The sequence below is a fragment of the Hyla sarda genome, chromosome 2, assembly GCF_029499605.1.
Source record: "Hyla sarda isolate aHylSar1 chromosome 2, aHylSar1.hap1, whole genome shotgun sequence".
In the NCBI taxonomy this organism is placed as follows: Eukaryota; Metazoa; Chordata; class Amphibia; order Anura; family Hylidae; genus Hyla; species Hyla sarda.
The window spans coordinates 428,282,414-428,303,406 of NC_079190.1; the positions used below are offsets into that span (position 1 = coordinate 428,282,414).

A 20,993-nucleotide genomic window follows, 5' to 3' on the forward strand; every position below is an offset into this window, starting at 1 on the left:
TGCTGGAAATGCAAGTTATTGCTCATTGTTATCTGATGGATTAAGCTGTAAAAGGTTTCCAGCAGTGTTCACCATGTTACTAGAGACAAGGGAGTAATCTGTGAGTGTGTTCGGAAATGTTCCTTCGCAAATCTAAACCTTATCTTAATAGTTTCCTAATAAGTTATTGCCACTTTTGCATACTGCATACGTTATATGTATAAGTGTTTATGAGTTTTTATATAGAGTAAATTGCATTTCAGGTTAAAGGGTTATTCCTATCTTATGAAGTGATAATGTGTCACCAGGATAAGCCATTACTGTATGTTCAGAGAGGATTCAACCTCTGTGGTCCCCACCAGTCTTAAAGGGGTATTCCAGGTAAAACCTTTTTATACATATATATATCAACTGGCTCCGGAAAGTTAAACAGATTTGTAAATTACTTCTATTAAAAAAATCTTAATCCTTCCAATAGTTATTAGCTTCTGAAGTTTTCTGTCTAACTGCTCAATGATGATGTCACGTCCCAGGAGCTGTGCATGATGGGAGAATATCCCCATAGGAACTGCACAGCTCCCGGGACGTGAGTCATCAGAGAGCAGTTAGACAGAAAACAACAACTCAACTTCAGAAGCTAATAACTATTGGAAGGATTAAGATTTTTTAATAGAATTAATTTACAAATCTGTTTAACTTTCCGGAGCCAGTTGATATATAAAAAAAAGTTTTGGCCTGGAATACCCCTTTAAATAAAAAGGAAGTTCTTCTGCACTGATTTCGGTGCAACATAGTGGATAGTGGAGCCTGGCCAACCACTGTGCAGAACAACGGCAGCACAGCTCCATTGAAGTAAATGGGACCCGCTGCAGTACCCCGCTCAACTGGGCATAAGCATTGTGGCCCCTTTATGCTCTGTAATAGTCAGGGTCCCAAAGGTGGATCCACCAATGGTCATAACATGATGACATATCTAAGCAATATAACCTCACCTTATGACTTCTTTAACTCCCACAAAATAAATTTAACCATTTAACTAGCCCACTCTGTACCAACTGGGAAAAACCTATTATATCTACTAGCATAGCTGATTTACTTTATACTGTTGGACTGTGAATCACCCAGTCACACAATGACTTTAATCCTGAGAGTTGGTAAAGCTTTAAAGGGGTACTTTTTTTTATTTATTTTTTTATTAACTGGTGCCAGAAAGTTAAACAGATTTGTAAATTACTTCTATAAAAAAAAAAAAAATATTAATCCTTCTAGTACTTATTAGCTGCTGAATACTACAGAGGACATTCTTTTCTTTTTGGAACACAGTACTTTCTACTGACATCACGAGCACAGTGCTCTCTGCTGACATCTCTGTCCATTTTAGGAACTGTCCAGAGGAGCATATGTTTTCTATGGGGATTTTCTCCTACTCTGGACAGTTCTTAAAATGGACAGAGGTGTTAGCAGAGAGCACTGTGGTCGTGATGTCAGCAGAGAGCTCTGTGTTCCAAAAATAAAAGAATTTCCTCTGTAGTATTCAGCAGATAATAAGTTCTGGAAGGATTAAGATTTTTTAATAGAAGTAATTTACAAATCTGTTTGTTTAACTTTCTGGCACCAGTTGATTGAAAAAAATACAAAAAGTTTTCCACCGGAGTACCCCTTTAAAGGGGTATTCCAGGCCAAAACTTTTTTTTATATATCAACTGGCTCCGGAAGGTTAAACAGATTTGTAAATTACTTCTATTAAAAAATCGTAATCCTTCCAATAGTTATTAGCTTCTGAAGTTGAGTTGTTTTCTGTCTAACTGCTCTCTGATGACTCGCGTCGTGCAGTTCCTATGGGGATATTCTCCCATCATGCACAGCTCCCGGGACGTGACATCATCATTGAGCAGTTAGACCGAAAACTTCAGAAGCTAATAACTATTGGAAGGATTAAGATTTTTTAATAGAAGTAATTTACAAATCTGTTTAACTTTGCGGAGCCAGTTGATATATATATAAAAAAAGGTTTTGCCTGGAATACTCCTTTAAGAGCATTTTCTATGAAAGTTTTGAAAATATCACCAAAAATAGAAGTCTTTGAGTTTTCTCATATTGTGTTAAGGGATATGTACACCAAAAATGTAAAGTGTTAGTTTATTAGAAGTTAAGGAGCAATAGCATTAACAAGAGTTTGGTATTACCATATGTTTATCTTCCTTAAAGGGAATCTGTCATCCGCATCACCGGCACTGAACTGTTGATACAGGCTTGTAGTAGGGGTGACGTTAATGACAATACCATTTACCATTTTCTCTTCTGTTCCTCTATTATTCCCAGTTTGTATTTATGCAAAGGAAATGTCTTGGTTCACTTGGGTCATTCCCAAGCCTCGAGTTTACCGTGAGGTCCGATCTGGACCTCCTTATGCATATTGATGTTCCTCCCCTGTGAAATCTCTCTCACGATCAGAGATTTAACGTCTCGTCTCCTCTCAGTGATGATTGCGTATGTGCTGCTTCAAGGTTACACCCGAAAGCGTCACTGCGCTACTTTACAGCCACAGTAGACCTAAAGTGAAATCTCTCTGCTTGCAGAGTCGCAAAACAAATAAAGGAACAGAGCCACGCCTCAGGATACGGTAAAGACCATTGTCCTCAACGTCACTGGCGCTTTAAAGGGGTATTCCGGGTTTATACATCTTATCCCCTACCCAAAGGATAGGGGATAAGATGTATGATCGCAGGGGTCCCCCACTCGCGATCTTAGCGCAGCCCCCTGCATTCTGTGCCGGGCACTGCCTCCGAGACGGGGACATTACATCACGGCCACGCCCCTAGTAACGTCACGCCATGCCCCCTCCATTCATTTCTTCCCCAGCGGCGGAACTCCTGCGATCATTCATCTTATCTTCTATCCTTTGGATAGGGGATAAGATGTATAAACCCGGAATACCCCTTTAGCCTGTACTAACAGGTTGGTGCGAGTGATTCTAATGACAGATTCCCTTTAATTTAGGCCCTGTTCACACCGTTATCATGGCTTCCATTATAAAAGAAACCATCACAACGATGCCAGGACTACAGACAATAACTGTGCCTAATAGACCCTGGTTACTTATAATGGTTTCCATCAGAGCCTCTTGTGATGTCTTTTTTTTTGGCAGAAAGGATATCACAACATGCTTCACTTTTTCTTCCCAGCAGAGCTGATAGGACTGCTAAACAGAGCCTCTGACAGATTCTTAGACAGCCATTTTCGATGTCTGTTAAATTAGCTTCTTAAAAAGTGATGATCAAGCATCTTTTTGTAAGCAGGTTTTATCAGTATGTATAGATAAGATGTACTTCATGTACTTCGAAGATAATATGTACTTTATGTATATGAAAGCAACAAGTGAATAAAAAAATGGCAATAATTTGGCTCAGTTAAAATACCATTTAAAAAATGTAGCCTTTGTTTTAGGTTTATCTTTTAGTGGTGGACAATGTTATCCAGCTTCTTGTATAACAAGAAGGTCGTAGGAGAGGCAGCAGAACCTTACACGCAGATTTACGTTGATTTTTCCCGGATGCTTTTTATAAACTATGGACAGCTTTGAAGATCATTTTCTTTATTCTTGCTTTGTACTTGTTATGGTGCTAAACTTTCTGATTGGACCTTTATTAAAAATTTAGTTTCTCTGCTACAACCTTTCTCTATTGAATAATGTAAACTAAAACATTTTTTTGAAGCTTAAAGTTGACGTTTTATGCCTCTAAATTCATTACAAAAAATATTTGTGAACATAGCCGAAGGCTGAGTTCATATGTTATGGATGTGTTGCTGTAATTTCACAGGATTCTTGGTGCTATTCCTAAAATCATGATTTAAAGGGTTACTCCACTGGAGTCCGAACGCTGTTTTCCCTCTGCGGGGGTTGGTCACGCCCCCATGACATCACCGCCACACACCCTCAATGCAAGTCTATGGGAGGGGGCATGATGTCACGAGGGGCGTGGCCTACCCCCGTAGTAATGTAAATTTTCCAAACGCTGGCCAGTGGAGTACCCCTTTAACTCATGTGTGGCAAGAAAACACAAGGTTACTGCGGCACAGCCGCAACATGTGAACACAGCCTGAAGCCATGCATCCAACGCTCCATACACTCCTGCCTGTTCCATGCCAGATCCTACCAGTGGCTGATTAATGTTTCCTTTGCCTATATAATGCCACAGTATTCAGTAGCGCTGTAGAGAGAGATTCATCGTATACATATACGTATTCATAGTATATACTTAATTTAGGGTGTTAATTCTTAATTTAAGTCCTAAAACTGTTAACCGCTCATTGGCCAGTGAATAAATTATTTAGCATTAAATAGCGCATTTAATGATCCCAGAAATCGGAGAGGTTGATCACCACTGTCTTCATGCATGCCGCTGACTGGCACCGGCTGCTGCCATCACATGTATAACCTTGCAGACCTAGAGAAGTGTGAATGTTAGAATTAATGTGAGCTGAGAGACCTGCTGTCTTCTCTCCTCCCCTCGGCTGCTGGTAGGGATGTTCACATTACATTTATTGTACACTGGAGGTTTGTCTGATCGAGGAGGAGTGGCAGAGAATATGTTTATGATTATCCAAAGCCACACAAGGGAATACTTCGCTTTGTTTCTGCCTTGTAGAGGGAAAGGAGAACTATGGCATAGTAGAAATGCTAAATTATTGCTCTAATGGGCACCCTAAGAGTGGGTAGGAGTTTGACTTTCAAGAGAAATGTGTCTTACTGCATTGTATCTGTTGCGCTCCTTATGGATGGTTGTTTTTCCAGTCCAATGCCGAAGGGCGTCTCAATACGTTCACCAATGATCAGATTCACATATTTACATATCAGTTGTTTCAGACAACAAATCTCCAGGCATTTACGCTGTCAAAGCAGCAAGGAAATCGGTGATGAGATGCAGCATCTTCATTAGCTATTTATGATGGTCTTCTGATCCAAACACTAGAAATATCTCCTTACAGCGTACTTGACATATCACAGAAACAAATAATGCTTTATATGTTACTGACTAGGTCATGCAGATTCTTTACGTCTCTTTATGTGTCTAGCTTCTGTATTTGGCTCTCAAACCTCCCTGTTTTGTGCTGTCTCATTCTGACATCAACTGCTCAGGAAAGGGTGTGTCCGAGGCAAGCACCAAACCTGCCCTTACTCACCATGCATTCACTTCCTACCTGAGTCTGCTGTGCTGTGCTACATCTCTTCATCCAATCACTGAGGGCTGCTCTATTACCCCCCTTCTCTCTGTTTTCATAGACAAGACAGGCATGAGCATTGAGGAGTGCTAGTCCTGCCCTCACTTACTGGACTTTGTCCCAGCCTGTGCTTCAGCTGGGACAAAGATGCTGCTGCTACTGCTGCTGGACAAGATTATATTCTGAATTGTATGGAGACCCCTAGTCCCTAGTGGTCTTTTTTTTTTTTTTTATAAGCCATGATTTCTATGAAAAGGACATAACCTTTCTAACATACATCATAAAAAATGTTATGTATTGCTGCTGTCCGATGAGTCAGGATGGTGGCCAGGGGCCCCCTCACCTGCCTCCATGCAGCTCTGCTGCAATCCATTTGTATGGTCTGCAGACCAAACAAGTAAATTGCAGATCGTACTGATCAATCCTATGCTAATGAGACCTGAGTACAGCACTTGGGTCTATTGGCGCTTTCATAGAAATGAATGGAGCGTGTGCTTTCTGCAGTATGCTCTCCTCTGAGAGCCAGGGTCCCATTCTTAGAAGTCAGATCCCCCACAGTCAGACACTTATCCCCTTTAAGGCCAGAATGGACTGTGTCCATAAGGGGTTAACATGCCAAATGTGGAAACTAGTATGTTGTCATATGGGGCCTCCTGACTCTCCTCTGACAAGTAATGGTGGGGAAAGAAGGATCAGGCATGCTGAACTTTAACTGCCTGATCGTTGTTCTCGAGCAGATAATCACACACTAGAGGAATTTTATAACAACTTACTGTACCTCTTCTCTCCATTCTGAACACATAAACAGGACAAACATTAATGTGTAGTAGCTGTTGGCTGAACGAACATTTGACATACAGCTATCTTATGTGCATGGCTAACTTCTAAATTACTAGAATGGAGCTGGATATTTATAGTCACCGAGGTATTTAGGATTTTGAGGAAAGTCCCAGACATTATGGTAAGGGGACATTTGACTGTTGGCAAGCCCTTCTACATATCGTCTGGATGTGTCAAAAAATGTTGAATGCCTGTGGATCCCTACTATGTAGTGTGAACCATAGACAGAGGACCAAAAACGGATTAGGTTAGGTTGCTCCTTGTCTACAATCTGTTGACTCCCCTGTCTTTGGTCCTTCACATCTAGACAACAGAGACACATCTTCAGTAGAAACCAGAATTTCCTATTTATATAATTAGTCATAGAGATCCTTATACACTGTAAAAATGTAAGGCAAATCCTTTGTGTGGCCAAGACATGTCCCACACACTGCAGGAGGAACTGTTCTGGAGACTGTTCTGGAGGCCAGTGGTGTGTTTCAGTATACTACAGAAAAGCTGCACCTCACTTTCATGAACACTAAACAAAACATAGTCTGTGAATTTAAGTGATGATAAAACTGTTATTGGGGAAATATGTCATTGAGCAAAAACAGATGATTTATTGAGTCTTGTATTTATGCCACACGATTCCTAGAAGTTGTAGATACGTGTTCTTGATTCGTATTTGTGGTAACCAGATCACATAGGCCTGACTTAACACGTGTCTTTTCTTTCTGCAGGAGGAGATACAACAGTTGAAAAGCAGGGTGGACAAAGTGGAAAAAGAGAGGAATGAGCTGCGACTGAACAACGACCGCCTGGAGAGCAGGGTAATGTTACGGCATGGTGTTCAGACTAAGGCTGAGGTCACAACTGTCTTGTGAATTTCACAATAAACTCCATCGGCACTTGATAGATCCCACTAAGTTGTACTGATTCTGCAACGTAGGCTGTGACTGTTATCTTGAGTGCAGATGGAAATAGATAATGTATTTGTCTTACATTCTAGATATAAGTAACTTTTGTGTGATTTGGGAAAGAAATGACTGAGTAATCCAGTCATTTGTAGTCACATGTCAACGTGGGAGCGGGGCTGTAACTGTTGGTAGTCACTTAGATTGTAGATCATTTATTGAAATGCAGTCTCTAAAATTTCTAAAGCAATATTCAAGCCATTATTCAGAACATGACACAGATTTTCTTTTCACTGTTCTTCAGGGGGTACTCCACTGCCCCAGCATTCGGAACATTTTGTTTCTAATGCTGGGTGCGGGCTGCGGGGATCGTAATGTCACAGCCACTTAGCATGTGATGTCATGCTACGCCCTCTCAATGAAAGTCTGCAAGCTGCCACGCCCCCTCCCATAGACTTGCATTGAGGGGGTATGGCGTGACATCACATGGGGAGTGGCTGTGACATCACGATCCCCACAGCCCGCACCCAGCATTCGGAACAAAATGTTCAGAACGCTGGGGCAGTGGAGTACCCCTTTTAAAGAAGTATTCCCATCTCAAGAGTTATCCAGTATCTATAGGATATGAAATGACATGCTGCTCATTGGGGGTCAGACCACTGTGACTCCCATGATCACATGAATGGGTAGCAGATTGACCCCCATGATCACATGAATGGGTAGCAGATTGACCCCCATGATCACATGAATGGGTAGCAGATTGACCCCCATGATCACATGAATGGGTAGCAGATTGACCCCCATGATCACATGAATGGGTAGCAGAATGAGCGAAGCACACCATGCATGCACAGCCATTGCTCCATTTATTATTTATAGGGCTTCCGAGCCTTACCGAACTCAACACCAGGCAATGTTCAAAAACCCCATACAGAATAAACGGTATGTCTCATTCATTCCTACATTCTCTGTATGGTCGGGGTCCCAGCATTTTGACCCCTACCAATCAGCTTTTCTGTCCTGTGGATAGGGGATAACTTCTTGAGAATGGATCACCCCCCCCCCCCCCCCCCCCCCTTCACACCAGTCTTTGTACTCTGAGCAAGACAGTACGTAAATTTTGCCCAGAATGTTCCTTTAAATATAATGGTGTTTTCCTACTTCATGGCCCTCAACTGATAGGTAGATTTTTAAAGTCTTTGGTTTTTATTCAGAATTTTTATTGGGATCTATATGAAGTAATTGTTAAAGTACCATTAAAATACTGCAGTCATTACTAAAATTGTGAATAGTTATGAACAGTTAAATGGAGACTAAAAAGACCACTTAAAATTCAATGTAGCTTTACTTATTGTCGGTAAAGCTTGTCATAAATATGTAGATATTGTTACAAACACTTTCCCAGAAAGACAATTTGTCTGTCTCTGATGACAAAATGACCCAATACTAACCATTTTCTAGGTATAAGAAAACATTTTTTTTTTGTTAAACTCATAAGCCTATACACAGCCGGGCAATACAACTATTGTACTGTTCTGCTTTGTGCTTTGACAAGACTATTAATTTTTAAACAATCTTTAGTTTTTTATTTAACTGTGAAAATCAAAATGTCGATCAGATTAGAAGCATTCTTTACTTCTATTTCAGGCTTAATTCTTTTTCTCTTCTTCTGTGGAAAGTCTGACAATGCCATGTAATCTGCTTGTAGATCACAGAACTGAATTCTGAGCTCGCAGACGAGAGAAACACCGGAGAATCTGCCTCCCAGCTACTGGAGACAGAGACTTCCGAGAGGCTGCGTGTAGAGAAAGACATGAAGGATCTGCAGGTAAAATGTCTTTGCGTTCTGTCATCTAAGTGGGGATGACGCCTGGGCTTTCAAGAAAGTCCTCTGTCTCTTATCTCTTGGAATATGATCTGATAGTTGTAGAAGACTATGTTATGGCCTCCTTAGCCGGCTTTGTTTGTCTTACTGCTGCCCTTCACAGTACCTTATAAGGAACACTGGCCTTTAAAGACAAAAGCACTTATCATGATATTCTTCTCATTAACTCTGCACTATTCCATATTAAAATCCAAAGATTGTGTAGGAAAAAAAAGTATTTTAGACCTGTCTGGGAAATCATCCTTTTTTGGCCCCCCCAGCGTTAGTACAAATATAAGAATAAGGCTACATGGTGACCTGTGGTCATTCACTTTAAGATCAGAGTCTTCTCATGCTAGATACAACTAGGGATAGTTACAGAGGTCACATTGTAACCCGTAAAAACTTTTTATATTATGTAGATAATAACATTATATGTATATTTGTAACATACATTGGTTAAACAATGAAACAAAAACTGCTGTCCCTGCAGCTATTGCCTGTGTGGAGACAAAATACAGGAAGTGAGGGCAGGACAAGCCTGGCTCTGTGCAGGCTCCTTGTCAATTATCCTGCTGTGTGAGCCGGAAACATGTCACAGAGCCTCACTGCACAGAGCCTCACTGCACAGAGCCCTGCTTGTCCTCAGTTTACAGAGCCCCGCTTGTCCTCAGTGTACAGGGCCCCGCTTGTCCTCAGTGTACAGGGCCCCGCTTGTCCTCAGTGTACAGGGCCCCGCTTGTCCTCAGTGTACAGGGCCCCGCTTGTCCTCAGTGTACAGGGCCCCGCTTGTCCTCAGTGTACAGGGCCCCGCTTGTCCTCAGTGTACAGGGCCCCGCTTGTCCTCAGTGTACAGGGCCCCGCTTGTCCTCAGTGTACAGGGCCCCGCTTGTCCTCAGTGTACAGGGCCCCGCTTGTCCTCAGTGTACAGGGCCCCGCTTGTCCTCAGTGTACAGGGCCCCGCTTGTCCTCAGTGTACAGGGCCCCGCTTGTCCTCAGTGTACAGGGCCCCGCTTGTCCTCAGTGTACAGGGCCCCGCTTGTCCTCAGTGTACAGGGCCCCGCTTGTCCTCAGTGTACAGGGCCCCGCTTGTCCTCAGTGTACAGGGCCCCGCTTGTCCTCAGTGTACAGGGCCCCGCTTGTCCTCAGTGTACAGGGCCCCGCTTGTCCTCAGTGTACAGGGCCCCGCTTGTCCTCAGTGTACAGGGCCCCGCTTGTCCTCAGTGTACAGGGCCCCGCTTGTCCTCAGTGCACAGGGCCCCGCTTGTCCTCAGTGCACAGGGCCCCGCTTGTCCTCAGTGCACAGGGCCCGCTTGTCCTCAGTGCACAGGGCCCCGCTTGTCCTCACTGCACAGGGCCCCGCTTGTCCTCACTGCACAGGGCCCCGCTTGTCCTCACTGCACAGGGCCCCGCTTGTCCTCACTGCACAGGGCCCCGCTTGTCCTCACTGCACAGGGCCCCGCTTGTCCTCACTGCACAGGGCCCCGCTTGTCCTCACTGCACAGGGCCCCGCTTGTCCTCACTGCACAGGGCCCCGCTTGTCCTCACTGCACAGAACCCCTCTTGCCCCGTCCACACTTCCTGTTCACCAGACAGCATTTTTTTAACCAATGTATATTACAAATATACATAAAATGTTATTATCTACACTGTTTGGGAAAAACTGGTCTATGGGCCTATCTTCAGTGAGTGCCAAGACAGTGCATCTCCCCTCAGCTGAGTTCATCTCCCCTCACCTTTTAACAATCGTGGGGTTCTTGGCACTTGGAGCCCAAACTTTTGACTTGAAATAAAAGGCTGGGTGTTGTAGTTTTGCAACAGCTGGAGGCAAACTGGTTAGGAAACACTGGTCTCTGAGCCTGCCTTCAGTGAGCGCTGAGACAGGGGGGAGAAACGGTGCTCAGCTGAGTGTGTCCCCCCGTTCTTTCGAACAATCATGGGAGTCGCCTAGATCCCAAACTTTAGACTTTGAATATAAAGTGTATTAAAAAGTATTAAGCAGATCACTGTGACCCTTCACCGCCTCTAATTTATTTACTATCCCATGAAACCGACATTTATAATAATTTTTTATATCTTTTGTCAGCACCCTGAACTCTTTAACGGAGGATTTTGCAATGAAAAAAAGTGGCTTCTACAATGCAACTTAGATTGGGCTTAGAACATGACAACCCTGCAGTTTACTAGAGCTTTTAAGATAGTTTATAAGCCTAGCGCCCAAGATCTACACATACGCCAGTTTCCCTCTTTGTTTAATGCTCGTTTGTTTACAAAGTGGACAGATGGTTCTTCAGAGTCGTTCACTACATTTAAAAAGAATCTTTCATCTCCAGTACATACCTTTTTGGAATATATTTCTGTACGTGTCGCTGTAGAAAGCTTCTGTCACGCCATCTGCCTTGTACCTCAAATGCATCCCTTGCCTCTTGGCCATGTTGTTACTGGGTAATGTTACGGTACTATGCAGGTCTCGACGGCCTGTGTCCGACTGCTTGTTTTTGGGGAATAGCTGTGCCTCTAATACTTTAACACCGTTTCCGAAGTGCCAAGATTTTCCTGCCCACTCTCTTCTTTTGTGTTTGTGTTGTCACCGCTCCAGGTTGGCCTTGCCGGCTTTTCTAATAATACTGATTACTTGTAAGTCTGGGATGGAGTGGAAGAGATTGGCAGCCAAATCTGTGGCCCAAGTACCTCTTGTGACTGAGGACACTTGAGACTTGTTTTGTCTGCCAGTGTGAAAAGTGTGTGCTTTTCAGATGTATAAAAGTCTAGCTCCACGGAACGGGTAGACGGCCTCTATTCTTACACTAAAACTGCGAGCGGAGGCTTCTTTTCTATAAAATTGCACTTCATTTTCGGTGGCTCTGGAGTATATGTATGTATCCTAGAGGAGAAAATTATCTTTCCCTGCTTTCAGGACCATTGCATTAATGTCTGCCATTTGTTTCACTAATGGTGACATAATTGCATTTCCATAATGATCTATTTACCATTTAGATTAAAGGACTGGAATTCTTATTTGTACACAAGATAAAACTTGTCTTGCAAAGAAAGTTAAAAGCGTTTTCTGCCCATCTTTGTTTAATTCAAGCATTTAATAAACCTTTTAAATTGTCCTCCTCCAGTCAGCGGCTAGATGCTCCCATGGCTGTCGCATCTGAGCGCTCACGGTACTGTTATGCTGTTTCCTATAAGAGCAAAATCTTTTCAGATCCATCACTAGGAGCCGATAGGTGTTTCTGGATAGTCAGATATAGATTAGGGTTACATGATGACTTTGGTCCTGCAACATCAAGTCTCGGACTAGTTGTCTGAGCAAAATGTTTGCGCAAATTTGTCTGTGACTTGCTTATATTTTAGCTGTAGAAAAAAAATATTGCAGACAATTCGCAGACTATAGATCCCCATACACGTTAGTGAAAAGTCAATCTGCCCTGCCAATTTAGGTGGGACCAGTCAACTGTCTAATGTGTGTGGGCTCCGCGAATTCTCTGCCAAGAGATGCTATCAGGGTGATAAAAGGATTGGACATGATGGATCTCAACTGCCCAGGCCTTTTGTTTTTAGAGAAATAAGCAGCTTCCAGAGCTGTCTGGTAGCAGCTTACCTCCCCTCTCCATTCAGAACACATGAATGTTCAGCCAAACCAAACATTCATGTGTATTGAGCCAACAGCTGTTGCATGCAATTTCGACCGTCAACCAAAAGTTCAACTGGTTTGATTTTTATTAAATTTTTTCATGTCCTGTTAAAGTCGTGATAAGCTGAGAGTCACAACTAAAGAACATTGAAAGTTCTTAGATGCAATGTTGCAATACAATCTTCATGTAGTACATCCGAAGCCATACAATATCCCCAACCTCATAATATATAAAACTAATGTTAAAGTTAGAATAAAGTAAGGCTAGGTCTGCTGCATTCTATCTTATTCTCTTGTAAGATATTTGGTTATTTTTGCTTAGTCTTCTGCTATCTTCTTTCACATTATATTGTAGCTCTTTGCTGTGGAGAGGATGCAAGAAATATTATATTATACCCACAACAGTCGCTCTCCCTGGTGGGACGTCCAGTATAATCTCTCTATCTCAGACACACAGATAATATATAGTCCAGGGCCAATTCCATCACTGTTTAACTGAAGCAAGTGCATTAGTTTTATACAGACTATGGGAATCTGCTTATGCAGACATATGTAACTTTCCCTGGGGTAAAGTTGTCATTGACCTACAGGATATAATCTCATCTGTTCCACCAATCTGTCTGTATAATAATTCAGAAGACTGCTCCTATTTACCAATGCCGACGTCAGGTGTGATTACTGTGTCTTTGTCCTTTTTCATCAGGATCCTTAATATCTCAAAGCAAATGAACTGTGTTATACGGATATGGGCTCAGTAATACCCTCTAACCTGTTGTCTTTATGTCTAGGCTAAATATGATGCACTTAAAAAGCAGTTGGAATCCATGGAAGTAGAGGTGATGGAGGCCCGACTGATCCGCGCAGCAGAGCTAAATGGAGAGATGGATGATGATGATTCTGGTATGTTGACCCTTCATCACTCTTCATCTTGACCTCATTCTTCTAAATTCCTCTCCTCCAGATGGAAGAAAACAATCTCACTGGAGCCAATGCCCAGATATAGGCTATTTTAGGGTGTGCATTTGTTTATTGTGCAGGCTCTTATAAATGGTGACTTTTCCTTTTCTTGCATACTTTTCCCAGTCTTAAAGTATACCTGTCATTGCAAAAAAATTGAGAAAAGTTTATTGTTCAGGGTCTAAATGTTCAGACACTGACCCGATCACTAAAGAAGGGGAGAGAAGCATGTAGCTATGTGCTTCTCTCCCCGCTCTGTGTCTGTATGAGTGAGGTCATCCCATATACTTGCTTTATCAGACCATCTCAGTCATGTGACACATAGCCGGGAGATAACGCACGAAGCATGTTCTCCCAGCTCATTCTAGTAAAAGGTCAGGGTATGTGACACTCAGAGAGAACGCACTAAGTTTAGCAGAAAGAGAACGCGAAAAGCGTCTGTCATGTGACACATAGCCGAGAGAGAACACGCTAAGCATGCACTTTTCACCACTCATTCTAGCGATTGGTTGGGGTCTGAACACACAGGCTCTGACCGATTTACATTTTTTTATATGTCTTTCTTGTGACAATACCCATTCAAAGCATATTTTTTGAAATGTCACACAGACATGTGAAAAGTTTAGATTGGTTGAAATCTTAGTCCAGAGGTTCTCTCCGTCCTCTTAGTGTAAAATGGAGAAGAGCACAGCTATGTGCTTCACTCCCTGGCTGGCCACCCGATCCGATTCATTGCAGGGCTCTATAGACTTATAATGGTCAGATTCAGCAGCAAGCCTGGGATAGAGCACAAGGCCGCCTGCTTCCCCTGGCAATATCAAACGGACTCCGACCGATCATAAACTATGTGAAAAGTTTATTTATTTTAAGACTATATATTGTCATGATCTTCATAAGAACAATGGACCAGTCATTTTTAAATCATCTGGATAGATGTTGTTTAGTTTCACCTTGGCTCTTCCTTTTTGCTTTAGGCATATGAAGGTATAGCCATGTAAGTGTTTTATCCTGTCCTGTGATATTGGGAAAACCATTCCCAAAGCTGACCTTACAAGACTGCATCCTGTAGTATTATCACCCCTTACTTTATATATAGCTCAGCTCACGTTTTAGTAGTGGTCAATAAGATCTGTTCTCCCTTTCTAAATAAAAAATACATATTCCATTGTCTGTTTTCCTTGCAGGAGGGGAGTGGCGGCTCAAGTACGAGCGATCTGTACGTGAGATTGACTTCACAAAGAAACGGATGCAGCAGGAGTTTGAGGATAAACTGGAGGTGGAACAGCAGAGCAAGAGACAGCTGGAACGCAGAGTAAGTTTGGATCCTAATATCTACTAATATATCTCAATAAATCAGAGTTTACCACTGTTTTATATGGAGAGTTGGAAGACATTAATCTAACCTGCAGAATTTACCAAACCCCTGGGCCAAAGCCCGGGGTATAAAACCCTTAGAATGCTACCCCTAAAATGTAACTTTTACTGTTAAAAGATATAATCCCAGTACAAAAGATAGGTTAAAACTGATAACCAGATGATCTAGTATAGGTGCAACAGTTTATAGGAGAACAGTCTCCAATTTATGATCATATAGCCCTGCAGTGGCTATTGAAACAAAAGATCATCTTGGTATCACTTAAAATATACACTCTATTGCCGCCTCTACATGTTTCGCCGCATCTGCGGCTTTCTCAAGAGGCAATAGTGGCAATGGCTGAGCCGTTGGCTGAGCGGCGAAACATGTTGAGGTGCTTGCAGGGTTTTTTTCCGCCATACATAACGGATATAATAAGGGATGTAGGGATTTAACATTTGAAGTCTATGGTGACAAAAGTAACTCCATTAGACTCCTTTATTTTTATCTGTTATTTCATCAGTTATTGCTATTGAGCATGTTCAGAAATAAATAAATAAAATAACTGGTGAAAAAATAACGGACATTAATGGAGATAAATGGATATTAACGGTCCGGTATTTTATATGTAAGTTTTATAAAATCTTTTTCCATCAGTTTTATATGAGTTATGAGTGACCTCCGTTATGTGTCAATAACAGACATGTAAAGGATTTGAACAACACTGATGTGCACATAGCCTTAACCGTCTAAAAGGAAAGCAGTCTCTATTGTCCTATAGCATCCAATTACAGCTAAGCCTTCATTTTACCAGAGCAAATTGAGAAATAAAAGCTGCTCTTTGATTGGTTGCTATGGACTACATAGATAATCTTCCTTTAAGGGTACATTCACACTTGCATAATCTACTGCAGAAATTCTGCTGCCAATTTGGATAATTGTCACTACCCACTCACTTCAATGGGTCTGCAGAATTTCTGTGGCAGTTCTTCCTCTGTGGAATTTCCACAGTAAATAATGTACGTGTAAATGTACTCTAAGACAATTTTAATAAATGATCCCCGTAGTTTTTGTGCAGTGTATTTTGTGGCATAAAACAACTGCATGCTTCAAAATATCTGTTTTTCTTCCTTATTGAATTGATTAGGAAAACACTTCACAGTTTACATGTAGGTTTTTTTTGTTCACTTCAGTAATGCACGCGCTGAACTGATCTTCTGTCTAGTAGCGCCTCCCTACAGTATAGTGTGCAGTACTCTACTGCTCTTTACCTGTGTCAGAACTAATTGCTCCCTTTGACACCAGGTGAGGACCGCCGATATACTGTATATACTGTACAGGACCCTCTACATATATATGTATATAGAGATTTATAGCATCTGTTAGCTATATATATGAGTTATATCGATGGACTGGCTTTACCTGTAGTAGTTCTCTTGCTTTTTTAATCTTAAATTTTTTCTTTAAAGGGATATTCCGGGCAAAAACATCTTATCCCCTATCGAAAGAACAGGGGATAAGATGTCTGATCGCGGGGGGCCCGCCGCTGGGACCCCCCCCCCCCCCCCCGCGATCTCCCTGCAGCAGTCCGAATTCTATGCGTAGCTACGCCTGCAGTTTCTCAAACCGCCGGGCTTCCGAGACGGAGACGTGATGTCATGCCACGCCCCCTCCATTCATGTCTATGGGAGGGGGCGTTGCGGCCGTTACGCCCCCTCCCATAGAAATGAATGGAGGGGGCGTGGCGTGACATCACATCCCCGTCTCGGAAGCCTGGCGGTTTCCGAAACTGCAGACGCAGCTACGCATAGAATGCGGGCTGCTGCAGGGAGATCGCGGGGGTCCCAGTGGCGGGCCTCCCGCAATCAGACATCTTATCCCCTATCCTTTCGATAGGGGATAATAAGATGTTTTTGCTTGGAATACCCGTTTAATCTTACATTTTTCTTATTTTGGGTTGACATTTTGGAGTTATTGTATCAATGGTTTTAACATACAATGTCTATCCCGAAGCCAATTAATATTGTGACTTGAGGAATCACTATAATAGCTATTATCTGAGCGGACTGTATGATGACTGAAATCAAATTGCACATCAGGACCATTTCCGGGCTTTTCTCTGGCGTTATAATTTCTTTTATTGTTGAAGATGGACTTCAGGACATTAAAGAGTACCTGTCATCAAACCATATTTTCTAAACTGTGAATTCAAGTAGAGAAAACAGACATGGTCGCACATCTACATTTTGATCTAATTGCTTCTCAGCATAAATTTAAAAACTAACAGCTTGTTAGTATACATTTTGATCAAAAGGTACAAGCCCCCTCGCCACATCAAGGCCACCCATCCAGAGTGGGTCCCTAACATTCCCAGCATAAAATGGCGCAGCACTGGGCAGCGACCACCACCGCCGCAACACCAGTGCCCACAGGGGGAACGACCCACCGGCAGAGCGGCCCCCATGCCACTCAAACCAATCCCTGGGCCTCACCTACCCACAGACATGGTCCCACGGCAGCAACGGACGCTGCACAGCACCACACCAGTGTGAACAAGGTGCAAAAGCCCACCGACCATGTGCTCCCAGTCAGACTGGGAGGCTGCCAGAAATGATAGGGCCCTGTGTAGCTACCTGCTACTTCATATAGGGTTGGGCTGAGGGGGTGGGGCAGAGTGCAGACCAAGTGAAAGCAACAAAAATGTGAATTTGAATTCAAGTAGAGAAAAACAAATATTTTCTAAACTAACTCTCGATTATATTCCCTAACTACTCCTAAATGTCCGAGCTTTAAAAAGCAGTGTATCATACCTTTCCCCTTGCAGTAGAAAGTGTGCGTTCCCCAGCTGGTGCGACGTCACTGAAGCCTGTGAGAGCTGTACCTCGCCATGCCCCGCACACACTTCCTGAGTTTGGTCTCCTGCCAGGCAGGGAGGAGACCAAACTAATTGTTGTACTTGTGGCAGGGAACAGAACAGAGCCACCCAGTGGCCGTTTTTTTTTTCAATCACATTAAAAACATAAAGGTTGAGAATCTTAACAGCAAGTTAATAGCAAAGTGTCTTATAATTACATAAGGAACAATATATTAAAAGTTTAGTTTGGTGACAGGTACTCTTTAAATGCATTAAGATGATTAGTCTTACTCATAAGTGTTATTTATTATTAGCCATCTCCTGTCTTTGTATTGAATGCATCAAGCTATTTGTAGTTGGTACATTTTTTCCCACTTTTCTTTCGACTGTTTCTGAAATACTGATGCCTCACTGTCAAGACATGTCAATCCATCCTGCCAGCCAGCTGTCCTCTTGTGTGCTTTGTACATAAAACTTTTCTACGTTTAGCTTGCAGATCTGCAGGCAGATAATGACGAGTCCCAGAGAACACTGCAGCAGCTAAAAAAGAAGTGCCAGAGGCTGACGTCTGAGCTACAAGATACCAAGCTGCATTTAGAAGGGCACCAGGGACGTAATCATGATCTTGAGAAGAAGCAGCGAAGGTCAGTGAACTCAAAAGTTCTCCATGGTTCACTGCTGGTTTTCAAAGAAGAACCTATCATTTTATTTCTGCAGTTTTTTGATGCTTTATATTTATGACTGTTCCTTATTATGCCGTACCCCCCGTACTCTATTAAGTTTCATTGCATATATTTCTTTTAAAGGGGTATTCTGCATTGGACAATGCTTTTTGGTTAAAATTCGTTGATCACAAGGTGTCCACCAGCTGAGACCCCCAACAATCAGCTGCAATCTATGATACATTTTTGGTGATGGTGTTCAGCTTTCCTTCAGCGCTCTGCCCACCTGGCTGGTCCATGTAATCCTGCCCCTTCATAAATATTCATCTTCTGCTCTCCAGCACAAGGGAGGTAGCGGTGCATGCGTGTTTGTGATCTGGGACTGTACATGTTGATGTGCACATAACGGCACTGTACTGGACAGCAAAAGCTTAATATTTATGACAGGGCTGGATTATAGGGACCAGCTGGGTGGGCGGAATGGACTATACTATTCCACACAAAGGTATGCAGTATACATCTGTTTATAATGGGAGTCTATAGACAAGGTATCCCACTCTCAATACAGTAGGCTATGTTGCAACCATCCATCATAGATATGTATCAGGAGCTTTTCTTTGTATATACGTAAGTGACGGTTCAAACTTATTGTTATTACAGTTGTGTATTGTTCCCCTGGTTGGTATCTGTAGCTCTTCAACTGCTTAGGAGCTACAGTTCCCCCAAGTAAGTCAAAGTATGATGTACATTAGAATGGTAAGGATAGGAAAAAATGACTGCACCTAGAAAAACGAATTTAAAGTTTTATTCCATGCCACTACATTGTTTGCACTGCAGGATACCAGCCCATCTAGTAAACGGTCATAGGCTTGTGGCCTCGAAGTGTTAGCCAGTAATAGTGTTTGTGTACATTACACAATACAAAGTTAATGACCCTTTAAGCTTAATAGTCATTTGTGTTATCCACATAATTGGGACGGTAATTTCTTTTTTTCTTGCAACATTTACAAGTTCTGTCTAGACAGACTCAGGAAAAAAAAAAAGATTCTGGCAAAAGAGATTTGAGTTATTCAAAACAGCCTAAGGCCCTGGTCACACTAGTATTTGTCCCTTGTTTGCTATTTTTACAAAAAAGACCTTCTAGAAAAACTTTGTTTACATCCCCATTTTGAGGGAAGATGCCATCAGCTAGTACTTATTTTGTTAAGTTTTATGTAGACTTGGGTAAGGAGATTAAACTAATAATACCGGTCTTTTAGCTTATGGCTGTTTGCAAAGATTTAAAATCATGTTTTTTTTATAAGCTCAAGAGTCACAGACCTTGGGTTAGGCTGTGGCATGGTCTTCCTCCCTCTCTGCCCTGCATGACTGCATGATTGATATTCAAGGCTAAGTGCTAGATGCCAAACCCTGTACATTAAGCATAACGTGAAGAGAGGGAGAAGGACTGCATCCTCAGCTTAGAAATTAAACCCAATTTTATAACTACAATCAGCCACTAGCTAATAGAGATAATATTTGTTATATCTCCCTATCAGCCAACTGGCCATGCCTGCAGCTCTGAGCATCATATGAAACTGACAGATTTCCTGTTATTATGAGCCAAACCAGAATCTCTAGAGAAATAGTACCCATCTACCGACAACGGCATCAGGATGTTTGCACTTGGCTTGAAGAGTAGCTTTTGGTGTGAGCGGGCAATGTGTCTCCTTAGGGTGTGTGTCTGGCTTAGTGTGACTTATAGGCCTTGCAATCCTCCTTGGGGAAAACCCCTTTAAGTCAGTGCTTGGCCCCCTAAAGAGTCTTGAAACACTATAAGGGGATATGAGGTGAATATGAGTCGCCTTCAGAGCTGAGTTTCGGTTCTTGCTCCTTGTCAGGACAGAGCTACTTGGTTTACTTTTTTTTCCCCATGGAGCATTACACAGCCTATCCGTTTCCCTATGCCAGCTTGATGGTTTTCCTAAGGAGGCACATTACCCTCTGGATCTCAAATTAGTCAGGAATGGAGCCCTTGGTGCACTGTTCATCAATTCTGCCACATAAAAGACATGCTGCTGGTTGAAAATCTGCAGCATATGCTTATATTTACTTTGTAAAAATCTCCAAGTGTGCATATGGTTTTGAAATGTTCCAGCCACGTTTTTTTAACCATGTTAACCCTCATGGAGCTCAATTCTTTGTCATGCGGTCACCTAATGGTTCTCTCCACTCTCTCCCAGGTTATCTAACATTTAGTCACAGTTATAGAAGAGGCAGATAACAATTAAAAACTTTTCTTATATGTTAATGTTGCTTACCCTTGGTAATAGTGCAATTCAATCCAACATGTTGGGCCAAAGCACTTGTACACGTGTATCAGGAACCACTATACCAATTCAACATACTAAAAACTGTGGCTTATTGGCATCCCTTTCCGACGCATTTCTCCTTACGAGTTTTGTGGCTCATCAGGGGAAAAAAGGATAACTACAATAGTTGCTGTACAGCACATGCATCGAAGCAGTGATGCCACAAACCTAAAATTTAGCAGTAATGCCTTAAAGGAGTACTCCGGTGGCAAACTTTTATTTATAAATTTTTTTTCTGGCAACTAGTGCCAGAAAGTTAAACTGATTTGTAAATTACTTCTATTGAAAAATCTTAATCCTTCCAGTACTTTTCAGCTGCTGTATACTACAGAGGAAATTGTATTTATTTCTGGAATTCTTTTCTGTCTGACCA

The 20,993-nt window shown here is 42.2% G+C and overlaps 1 protein-coding gene across 5 annotated transcripts in view; it reads left to right on the forward strand.

The window, feature by feature from the left end:
* The window catches only part of MYO18A (myosin XVIIIA), a 350,022-nt gene that overhangs the window by 244,962 nt on the left and 84,067 nt on the right, over positions 1-20,993 (forward strand). For all 5 annotated transcript variants that reach the window (XM_056559045.1, XM_056559047.1, XM_056559046.1 and 2 more), the window contains 5 exons: positions 6,765-6,854; positions 8,647-8,766; positions 13,231-13,342; positions 14,584-14,711; positions 18,097-18,251. In XM_056559045.1, the coding sequence (XP_056415020.1) occupies positions 6,765-6,854; positions 8,647-8,766; positions 13,231-13,342; positions 14,584-14,711; positions 18,097-18,251 (605 nt within the window). The remainder of the gene's footprint in view (positions 1-6,764; positions 6,855-8,646; positions 8,767-13,230; positions 13,343-14,583; positions 14,712-18,096; positions 18,252-20,993) is intronic.